A 12,497-nucleotide genomic window follows, 5' to 3' on the forward strand; every position below is an offset into this window, starting at 1 on the left:
ACACAAGGAATATAAATGCTATTTATATGCACAGACAATGGGACAGCGAAGAATGTTGTATATTCGCATGTTTTACGTAGTTTTACGGCGTCCCCGGGGGGGACGCCGGGGATAAATATATATATATATATATATGTATATATATATATATATATATATATATATATATATATATATATATATATATATATATATATATATATATATATATATATATATATATATATATATATATATATATATATATATATATATATATATATATACATACATATATATGTATATATATATATATATATATATATATATATATATATATATATATATATATATATATATATATATATTCTCTGAGGCCACCCTGACTCTTATACATGATAATGGTAGATGGTAATAAGCTTACCTAAGCTATGGATGTCGGTTAATTGATTTTCTTCAAACGATAACTTCGACAGGACTTGTGCCTGTCATCATCAGTTTCAAATTCCTGAATCTGAACCTGATGATGACATGCACAGGTCCTGTCAAAATTATCGTTTGAAGAAAATCAATCACCTGACATCCTTAGGTACAATTATTGCTCGTTTAATAAGATAGATACTCAAGATATTTCGAAGTTTTTTGGATATTCTAAATTTTCCAAACACTCTTTTTCTACCCTCGGAGAAAAGGAAGGGGGAATCTTAGATATCCAGTAAAACAACTTATTGTTCTACACATCATCCAATGTTGATAAAAGCCAAAAGATCCGTGTAAATTCTTGAGTATTTCCAATATGCTTTAAAATTGTATGTTATGTAATGTGCCTCCTTTGCATTTCACAAACTCAAGTTGCTTCTTAGATTATTTTTTATTTGTATTCTAACTTTTATTTTTCACACTCTTAAATACATAAATAAATGAAATTAGTCTATCAAACCCATATTTCTACAATTCCCAAGTTTTTCTGTGTTTCCCTAAGTTTCCCCGACAGAAAATTGGGTTTTGTAAGATCTCTACGAAAATAAACGTTAGCGAAAGTAAACAAGTTTTTCTTCATGTTAGCAATCTTATATTTATGAACGTAAGATCTTGGAGGACACAATTTTTCTCGAAAAACTTGAGGAAATCGATTTAACTATTGTTTGACCCATTAAAATTACCTTCCAAAATGGTTCTAGCTCTTTGTCATCCAAGTTCCAATCATTTACATGCGAGCCAATTTGAACTCCTTTCAAACCCAGATCAACTACACATCTTTTCAACTCCTCTGCTGCCATCTGTGGAGACTGAAGTGGTACAGTTCCTAATCCAATAAAATGTTGTGGATGCTTAGAGCAGGTATCGGCAATATTGTCATTCAAAATGCGGGATAGGTCTAAAGCATCCTCTGATTTAGCCTGAAAAAAGTTTACATTTTCATATTATTTTATTTTTAAGTTATATATTTACTCATTTTATATTTTAATTTTTGCTAAATTTGCATTTATAACATTTCAAATTGCATATTAATGTTTTAAATTTATGGTTGTATATTTATCTTTCTTCAAGCTTATATATTTTTAAGATATTTCATTATTCAGATACATATTTAATTTTAGATCAATTTTAAACTAGCTTTTTTTGTCAGCAATACTGGCATCTAGAAGACGGGATAGACGAGTCCAAGGCATCTCCTAATTAACATGATTATCACATAGCATCTCCGAATTTATCATATAGGCTATTTTTGTCAGCAACACCGTTCGTTTTTATAAAAAGAATATATCTACAGCATCCTCTGAGTTAACCTCAAAATATTAAACTTTTAATCATTTTTTAGGTGTTTTAAGTCTTGGACGGTTTTTCATCTATATCATTTATGTTTTTATTCTATGTTCTTTATTTTAATATACATGATTATATACTAATATTTCTATATTTTTATTTTGTATTCTATAAAGATAGAAAAGATAAAGATCTTAGCCTAAAACGTATATACATTTTAAGCCATGAGAAAATGAGGTTGAAGACACATACAAAATAATAATAGAAAAAAATCTTATTTTCTTTACTCTCTATTTCTGTTTTGCACCAGTTCAACTAAAATAAATCCGAGCCATGGTAAATTAAAATAAATTTTGAAGGTATTTAAGAATTTGGGAAAAGGTCTATAATATTATTTTATGTACTGGAAGGTTTAAGGTTCACCCTTTTCCCAAAAAACGTCATTGGGTCCTCCTTAGGATGGACCCAATTTTTTTGGATAGCGCAAATGTAATTGTCTCTGAAAGTCAGACGTTTGGGCATTAAAACCACCCACTTCTAAAACATCACACCTACCAGACAGGTATGTAAGCTCGTATTTTTCGGGAATGGGGGCAACAATAAAGGTTTTTATGAATGTGATTAAGAAGTGTCCACTGTCTCGAGAAGTGTAAGGATTTCTTGGAGCCCTGAGACACAGGGGCTTTATGAACTAAATGGTCTATGTGCAAACTGGATGTTTACTTCCGTTATCAGGGATTCTTTTTTGATTAGATTGGCCTTTTACCTTCAAAGTCGTCAGCATTAATTGAACATAGCACAACACACCTTATATCCTGAATATAATACTTATTTGAATCAATCCTAAATTAGTCACTCAACAAAATAAAAATTGGGAAAGATTTTTCTGCAATCGGCTATTAATCAGGCTCGTGCGTAATAAGTTTGGCCTGACTGCCCTTCGAATTTCATGATTTTTGCTGGGTTTTTTATCCGTAATTTCCAATCATTTTAGACAATTTACTGTTTGGAAGAATTTGGGCAGCTCAATCAAAGCCGCAACTTTTTCTTATATTTTTCAATCCATACTTTATATAACATATCAGTGAGAGATGCATAATTTGAGCAATCTTATGATGGGCAGATAAAGAAAACTATTAGGGGTGGGATGAAGGTTCAGAACTGGGATTTTAGTATGTGAAATAGATATTTTTCTTGGAAACTTGTTCAGATCAGAACGATCAGGGGGAACTGAAGATGATATGTAACCAAAATCACATTTCAACCCCCTTCGAACTTCATTATTGTTGCTATTTTTCCATAGTTTTCAATCATTTTAGACAACTTGCTTTTTGGAAGAAATGATGCAGCTCAACCAAAAGCTGCCCCACAACACAATTTTTTTATATAGCGCACTTATATTCATTTCAAACTTGTTATGAAATAAATGAATTTTTGATTAACGGTCGAATTGAATGTGAGATTGAAAAGATCAGAGCATGTATGCTGGGGCGGAATTACTATCAATTTTTTGTGAGTTTTTATTTCATTTTGTTGTCTTTTTAATAAATAACGATTCATGTGACTCTAGCATTTGAATATATCGTATCTTTCCCGACTTGGCACTATATACTAATAGCCACAACACATCCTCTATGTTGAAGAGAAAATAGGTCAACAGGGCATTAGTCAACAGGCTGAAGAGAGGAAAGGACAATCAACTCTGCTAGTCAGGTAGCTGATTCTTGAAAGTTGGGTTCCGTTTACCGTTGGTTGGTTACCGTGTTTACCGTTGGAAAGTTGGTTACCGTTTAGTTCAAAACAAAAGCGTATATTTGTCTCTCAACTGACATCATGAACATAATTTTAATATATCTTTCTGGAAACTAAAATCGGAAATACAAATTTTGCTTAATCTGTCATGTTAGGGTAATGGTCTCAATAACTGAGTAGTAGGTCAATTAAAAAAAAAAATCAGTATACTATTTTGAAGCGGTAGAACAAAATAACTAAGACCACAATATACTTTTAACGATCGTCTGTCAACCTTGTTAGCGTCAAAAACTCCTAAAATGGGCTAAAAATAAAGTAATCTATCTTTCAAATCTCTTATATTGAAGATTAGTTTGAGCCTAATTCCTTACTTTTTCAGTAGACCATAGTTTTTATGTGATTTTAGCCGGGATCAGTTTTTTTTCATCGGTTTTTGATCCTTTTAGAGATAGAATCACCTAAATCAGGTTCAAAATAAAGTTAGATACCAATCCCCTAAAAAAAGAAAAAATCCCCCTAAATAAAGTTAGTGTAAATCCCCTTCTACAATTTTATCGTTTTTTTCTTATCAAACAGTTCGTGGTAACGAACTGTAGTAAGGAGCGACCCGGCTCAATAGTAGCAGAAACTCTAAAAAATTGAATTTTGATACCAATAGTTACATCAAAAGAATCGCATTTTAATGCTGATTTTAAATATATAAGTTTCATCAAGGTCCGCAAAAGCTACGAGCCTGAGAAAATTTGCCTAATTTAAGAAAATAGGGGGAAACCCCCTAAAGGTCATACAATCTCAACGAAAATCACACCATTAGATTCAGCGTATCAGAGAACCTTATTGTAGAAGTTTCAAGCTCCTGTCTAAAAAATGTGGAATTTTGCATTTTTTGCCAGAAGACAGATCACGGATGCGTGTTTATTTGTTTTTTGTTTTGTTTTTTGTTTTTTTTTTGTTTTTTTTCCCAGGGGTGATCGTATCGACTGATTGGTCCTAGAATGCCGTGAGAGGGATCATTCTAACGGAATTTAAAAGTTCTTGTGCCCTTTTTAAGTGACCAGAAAATTGGAGGGCACCTAGGCCCCCTCCCGCACTCATTTTTTTCCAAAAGTCACCGGATCAAAATTTTGAGATAGCCGTTTTATTCACCATAGTCCAAAAACCTAATAACCATGTCTTTAGGGACGACATACTCCCCCGTAGTCCCCGTGGGAGGGGCTGCAAGTTACAAACTTTGACCTGTGTTTACATATAGTAATGGCTACTGGGAAGTGTACAGACGTTTTCAGGGGTATTTTTTTGTTTAGGGGGAGATTTGAGGGGGGTTACATGGGAGGATATTTCCATGGAGAAACTGGTCATGGGGGAAGAGAATTTCAATGAAGAGGGCGCAGGATTTTCTAGCATTATTTGAAAAAACAATGAAAAACTAAGTATGAAAAGTATCTGTCTAAGCTTAAAAATTCAAAATGACAACACGGCCTATTAGCAACACATCTATTTTTACATTTTAAGTACCGTTAGAAATTTACAGAGTTTTATTTTCTTTATCCGTTGTTTAATATACTCTATTTATTTCCTTCATTAATTCTTTTTTTTTCTTTTTTTTAAATTTTACTATCCTGCAATAATACAATTTTCAAGTTAATTCAATTTTTCAATTAATGCTATTTTGAATGGTTAATAAAAGGTTATTTAAGAAAAGATATTCATAAATAGTAATTATTCACTTGAGATATGAAACTATTTTAGTGAAGGTCGTCAAGGGAATCAAGGGTATTCGGGTTTAGTAGTATTTCTTGCCTCATTTAAAGTGCTTCTAGCATGCTTGACATAATCCGGCAGGAAAGGATCAAGAAAGTGAAAAAAGAGAAGTAAAAAAGGGATGGAGAAAAGGGAAAGGGAATGAAAGGGCTGAGAGACTAGTTTTCAATCACTTATGCAGAGTATGACTTGGCAGATATTGTGGTGAAGATCTTAGAGGACATCAAGGGTATTCAGACCATTGGAAATCCTAAAGTAGAGTGATCCCTATTGTTGGAATTTTAAATACACCAAAATACAATAGAGATCTCCTAACAATAGAGACTAGATCCACTAACAGAAAAAGAATAGGTTGTCATCTATACAGCAATTTAAAGTAGAGAGCAGCAGCGAGTTCTAGGTTAAAACTAAATGCATATTAACAAAGCTACTCTTTTATTTCAAACAGTTTTTATCAACAATCCACAGCAGCTTAATTGTCTTTTGTTGTTTTAGTCTTCAGTTCAGTGCTTTGTTAACTTCATTTTGTTAGTTTAACTTTTACGGTTCTGAAATCTGTTTTTTTTTTTTTTTTTATCTATTTAATTTTTTAGTATTGCTGTTACTATTGCTACTGTTGACTGTTGTCATTATTTTAAGTTTTGAATACAACAGATAGCCAGGTAATGTTGCATAATAGCATTGACATTATCATTAACAAAATGTATTAATTTCTGCGACGATAAGGTGAACGGGGACTGACAATTTCCTTGTTTATTGAGGTACATTGTGGGATGCTGCTGAATGAACTAGCACAAAACGTTATTCTGAATTTTCCCGTGCGGGCGAAATCAAAAGGAAATGTGAATACTAATATCATATAGGTGAAAGAAGTGAAGAAAAGTTTTTGGTCTGTGGAGAGCTATGTTGCTCTGGAGACCAAGAGGCAAAAAGTTACAAAGACTTTTGCGGACATTTTGAAAGTTCCGACTCTCGTGATAAAAATACAGTGGCCCTACCGAAGTTCGATATATATGCACCAGATGAAGTCCCTACAATTCTTTTTGAGGCAAGCGCTACACTAACCCGAAAGGTAAACGATATATGCCTAGAATTTAAGAACTTTATGTCTACAGTTAAAGCGCAGAGTCATATTGCCCATTGGCAAGTAGCGTCACAGGCTTTGCCAATCCAGTACTTGTCTGTCCCTGGCTATCTTATGCCGTTGTTCTCAAAATGCCAAGATCTGTCGATAACTCCGACCCTCGTAAGCAGTTTTTCGAAAGCGTTTGCCCCGACTCAGCGGAAATAAGTGAGCTAAGAAAGTCAAAACAGGACTGGAAACTGTGCATTAAATCTAAATCATCTGCTGAGAGGACTGTTGAAAAATGAAAGCTAGTAAGCCTGAAGTTGCTGCCATGCTCAAAAAGAAACTATTTACTACCGCCCTGAAATAGGGTCCACCTAACATGAGTCATACTGATATAGAATCCCTTGTTCCAAGTGAATTAAGAGCAATAGAAATCAGTAGCTTTGAGCCCTCCAAATTGTTCAAGCTGTAGTTCGGGACCAGGAAGGATCTCGAAAATATTCTTGCAGCATCAGATCGGGTCATCTATGAGAAACTATCTGTAGAAGAGTTCATACTTATCCCAAAAAGATGTTTTCCTGCCACGGAATCCGTCACATAGCGGCCGACTGCGTACTGACACCTGTTTGTGGTACCTGTGTGGCTTCTGACCACATCTCCATGAGGGCAATATGTACACTAAAGATATGTTCTGCATCTTGTGCAAAAAGAAAGGTTACACATGTTGCAGTGCAGGGTGTCCGGCTAATAAGACGATAAACAGGGCTAAGGCCATACCTTAATGAATCTAGAACCCACCCTCTCAAGGTGTAAATAAGAAATGAATCGAGCATCCTCCACGTCTTATGCGATTGTCTCGTGGAATCTAAATTGGAATTTGCTACATTAGTCTATTTTTTGTTCAAGGACTTTTCATTTAAATGTGACACAATGTGTAATCAGGAGCACTTTGCACCTACTTTGAACATGCGCCTTTTGGAACTATAAACTGATCATCAAGCATTCTCAGTCGCTTAGCGCCTCTCTCAGTCTTAAAGCTGGCCTTGTGGTGGTCTAGCAACCTATGTGAAGTCATGTTTTCCTTCGTCTATTTTTTACTCGCCAAGTGACTTTTAAGCAATTAGAATTCAGAATGTTGTTATGCTGAACATATATCTGCCCACAAAGTTTCGCGACGACCGATATGACACACTTTTTCCATTAGTGCTACTCGTTTATCTGAAAGCTTACTAAAAGCAAAAGAGCAGGGTTTATTCTGTATGATGACTGATAACTTCAATTGTGATCTAATCGACCAGCTTAATTCTTCTGACGATTCTGATCGTCCAAGTATTATTTTTGGTCCAATGTTGATTATGTAGTTGCACCGAAGAATGACAGTTTTACTTATGTCCATAATTCGGGTAGTACATCTAAATTAGACCATGTACGTCATACGTAATGATGCAGTTCTCAAAAAAGAATATGCGTGATTCTCAAGTTAGGCTGAAAATTTATTGCAGTGAACTTACTCATGCCCTATCTCTTGCAGAAAACTTGGCAGTACCTATTAGTCGAGTAGAAATTCGAACAGAGAAATTGGCTGGTTAACTCATTATAACTTCCTTAATGCTTGCTTTTCTGCTAAATTTTGGCTTTCAGTTTCGATCGAAGCGGATAAACCGCACGATGGAAGACTGCGAGAACTGTAAATTTATGCTGGACGCCAGTTTGCAAAGCAGCTTCCTCTGCATCATAGTTCTATTGTTTGGTCTTATTTGGAAGAAATTTGGTCACAGCCGAATAAGGTGTGATTCAGTCTTGTAAAGACCGTCTCTTATACCACTTTCTTCATGGGTTGATCTTTATTAAAACAAGATTTCTGCACCAGATTCTCGTCTGCAGTATAGTTATAAAGTGAAACTCCATGACTTATTTGAGCATGCATCTAGTCCGGGACTGATTGTTGCAAAGAGAAAACATGATAGGATTCCTACACAGCATTTGTCGTTGTGTGGTAAATTGTTAGTGGAACACTTGGTCCTCCTTTAACAAAATGATGTTTAATATGGGATTTTTCCCTGATTCTTTTTCAATTGAATGTTTGACTCCTATACCTAAGAAGAACAATGCTCCTTCTTAGCGTTCGTCTTTTCACCCAATAACGGTTACAGCTATATTTTGTGTAAATTTTGTGAATTTGATAACTGAAGAGTTGCAAATAATGCATAGTTCATCCTCATCAGTTTGGCTTTTAGTCTCGCCTTGGATGTGATCATGCACTCTCACTTTAGTATCTACTTTAGTTGATGCAAAAGAACACGATGAAAGAATTGCTTTAATTGCCCATGATGTAAGGCACGCATTTGATTTGCTTCTCCACGAGGTTATAATATTGGATTAGGGTTTGGCCGATATTGACTTCTGCATCTTCGCCCCGCTGGCTGACATGTACAAGTAAATATGCCTCTTGTATAATTTTGCTGTTTCTCCGTGGGGAAATCCTCTTCTTTTGGTAAAGAACGGGGTAAGAAAACGCGGTATTTCGTCACCGACAGTATTTAATAACAGTAATATTAAGCGACAATCAAAGTAATGAATAAATGAATGAACTTTATCACCCGTAAAAGTATAAAAAACACAAAGTACGGAGTATTATAAATAAAACAAAACAAAAAAGATAAACAGCGAAGAAAAAAAATTCAAACTAACAAAAGACAACATGGACTAATTAACCAGTATCAATGTGGAAATAAGGCTACAGAGGGTTATAAAGTTGATAGTCCTTTTACATAAATCATCACTGGAAGACTGAATCCAAGAAGGCACATAAATTAAACCAAATCGAGCAATTATTATTTTTTGTTTCGGTGCCATCTAGGAAGCCGGAGGAGTAAATTACGACTTATTTTCTGTGTGGTACTGATTTGTCTTTGATTGGTTATGCAGATTACATATTGAACCTGAGCCGGTCTTTGCGTGGACTTGAAAATAATTCCAACAAATTACAACGAGAGTATACCCATGTTGGACTCGAGTTTTATACTATAAAGTCTGAATGACTGCTGTTAATCCAAAATTCGATGCTGGTCAGAGCGTAGCACTTGGTGATTCTATTGTTGAGCTCAGGATGACATTGCTTATCCGGGCCAATTCGAAATTCGATGCAGGTCGGAGCGTAACAATTATTGATTCTGTTGCTGATTAAATAAGAAATAAAAAATTTTAACTGCAAGTAAGGAGCGACATTAAAACTTAAACATAACTGAAATTATTCCGTATAGGAGAGGGGTTTTCTCCTCCTAAACGCCTCGCTCTTTACGCTAAAGTTTGACTATTTGTTACAGTTCTACTTTTTAAAACAATAAAAAAAACTTTAGCGTAAAGAGCGAGACGTTGAGGAGGGGAAAACCCCTTTCATATACGGAAAAATTCTGTTCGTTTTCAGTTTTAATGTCGCTCCTTACTTGCATTTAAAAAAAAACTTGTTTTTTTTTATTTAATTTCTGAATGTTTTTGAATTAATGCATGTTTTTAGTTTGGCTCATCGCACATGAATAATTAAAACGGAACTCAAATATTATTTTTTTTTTGCTAAATGGCTTTGTCATAGTTTTCACCAGACGATTTAGATAAAAAAGAGGTGGGGAAGGGGGTCTAGTTGCCCTCCCATTTTAGGGTACTTAAAAATGTAAAAAAAACATTTTTCTTTTTACGAACCTTTATATTAGTAATAAATATACGTAACTTACGAATTAACTTACGTAATGAACTTCTACATTGTATTTTTATTACGTATTTGAGGGGGTTCACCCCCTCGTCAATAATTCGCTCTCTAAACTAAAGCTTGAATTTCGTCCCAATTCTTTATGAATGACCCCTGGATCACAAAGGCCGTAGAATAAATATTTGAAATCACTAAAAACACTTTAGCGTAAAGAGCAATGTATTGAGGAGGACTCAATACATGTTGTTTTTAAATAATATTAGAAAATCCTGCGCCTCCTTTATGGGAATTCTCTTCCTTGATGATAAAATCCTCCATCGAAAGATCCTCCCACGTAAGCCCCTCCCCTCGACCCTCCCCCCACCCCAACACATAAAAGTCCCCCTGGAAACGTCTGTAAATTTCCCAATAACCATTACTATATGTACGCAATGATCGAAGTTTGTAACTTGCAGCCTCTCCCCTGGGGACTAAGGGGGATTAAGTCGTCCCCAAGGACATAGTTATTAGGTTTTCGACAATGCGAAAAAATGCGGAAAATGGCAATCTTAAAATTTCGATCCGGTAACTTTGGGAAAAAATGAACGTGGGAGGGGACCTTGGTATCCTCCAATGTTTTGGTCACTTAAAAAGGGCACTAGAACTTTTAATTTCCGTTTGAATGAGCTCTCTTTCGACATTCTTGGACCACTGGGTCGATACTATTACCCCTGGGGAAAAAGAAATAAAAACAAATAAACACGCAGTCGTGATTCTACGACTTTTAGGGGATGTTTCCGCCTATTTTCTAAAACAAAGCAAAATTTTATCAGGCTCGTTACTTTTGATGGCAAGACTAAGCTTGATGAAACCTATATATTTCAAATCAGCACTAAAATGCGATTCTTTTGATGTAACTATTGGTATCAAAATTTTATTTTCTAAAATGAGGCAAATTTTCTCAGGCTTGTAACTTTTGATGGGTATAACCGATCATGATGAAACATATATTTATAATCAGCGTTAAAATGCGATTCTTTTGATGTAACTATTGGTATCAAAATTCCATTTTTTTGAGTTTCGGTTACTACTGAGCCAGGTCACTCCTTACTACAGTTCGTTACTACGAACTGTTTGATATCGCGGATTACATTGTCTATCTGGGCAAATTTGAAATTCGATGCTGGTCGGAGCGTAACAATTGGTCATTTCATTTATTGAGGCCGCGGATGACCTTGTCTATCTGGGCCTTCTTATTGGATGGTAAATGTTAGAGACCAGGCGGTTACTTTTTTCTCACTTTCAGAAGCGGTCTTCTTTTACGTATAGCCGTATAGTGGCAAATAAGCGGAAGTTTGACCTAAGTCTGTTGACCCGAGTGCACAATGCTTTGGTTTTGCCTCATTATCTCTACCTGAGCCCCTTTTGGTGCATCTTGATGGCTACAGATAGACTGAAATTGTGTTCAGTGTACTATAAGCATGCAAAGTTTTTGCTGCGTTTACCACCATGCAATACCACCATGGACAAGCAATAATTATGTTACGCGCCAGTACGGTGTTACCAACCTTGAAGAAGCGGTTTTGTCGCAAATCGGTTGATATAATTTGTCAGTCAAGTTCCACCCGTGGGCCAAGATTTTGCAGCAATAGCCGGCATTTGTTTCTGGTTGTTGTGTTTTTGTCTTGTTTGTGTCGGAAGAATTAGTGTCTTTTGCTGTTCGTTTCCTTTTTCTTTTTTTGTGCTCCATCTGTTTTTTCATTGATGGGCATTACATGCATTTATTCATTCATTCAATACGTATTATTTATAAATAACCTAAATACAATATCAGGCCCCCATTGGGTACCAATCCGACCTAGGAAGTCCCTTTCTACAATAACGACAAATCAGAAACAAAAAGTCTAAGAATAATAAGTATTGCAATTATCAGTAAATCACAAATTTTGAAGGCACACTGAAGGCATTTTAGATCTGTAAAACTATTAAATATAAATACGTAATGATATTTCATATATGTAATAATTTCTGTTCGTTTTAGGTTTTAATGTTACTCCTTAGTTTCAGTTGAAAAAATTGTTTTTTATTTAATTTCTGATCGTTGTTTAAGTAATGCCAAGAAATTCCGACTCACCATCCAAGGAGAATTCCATTTCCCCCTGATTGATCCCTCCAAGGACAGATTCTCACACTTACCTCCCCCCGCCTTGGAAAATACCCTTTAAAATATATGTATACTTCCCAATAACCAATATTACATGTAAACAATGGGCAAAGTTCAAAAGTTGCAGCCGTTCCCCGACGACTCAAGTCATCCGTAAAGCCATAGTTACTAGATCTTTCGACTATACTGAACAGTATGGCTTTCTTAAAGTTTTGATGAGGTGACTCTGGGGGAAAAGAGTCGTGAGGGATGGGCTAGGTGCCCTCCAATATTTTTGGTCACTTAAAAAGGACACTAGAACTTTTGATTTCTGATCAAAT

At 35.1% G+C, this 12,497-nt stretch overlaps 1 protein-coding gene across 1 annotated transcript in view; it reads right to left on the reverse strand.

Annotated features, from left to right (window-relative positions):
- Nucleotides 1-12,497, reverse strand: part of LOC136025168 (2-amino-3-carboxymuconate-6-semialdehyde decarboxylase-like) — a 146,085-nt gene that overhangs the window by 105,451 nt on the left and 28,137 nt on the right. The window contains exon 3 of the mRNA XM_065700935.1: nucleotides 1,143-1,379. Coding sequence (XP_065557007.1) covers nucleotides 1,143-1,379 — 237 coding nt within the window. The remainder of the gene's footprint in view (nucleotides 1-1,142; nucleotides 1,380-12,497) is intronic.

Source organism: Artemia franciscana, chromosome 1 (assembly GCF_032884065.1).
Source record: "Artemia franciscana chromosome 1, ASM3288406v1, whole genome shotgun sequence".
Classification (NCBI taxonomy): domain Eukaryota; kingdom Metazoa; phylum Arthropoda; class Branchiopoda; order Anostraca; family Artemiidae; genus Artemia; species Artemia franciscana.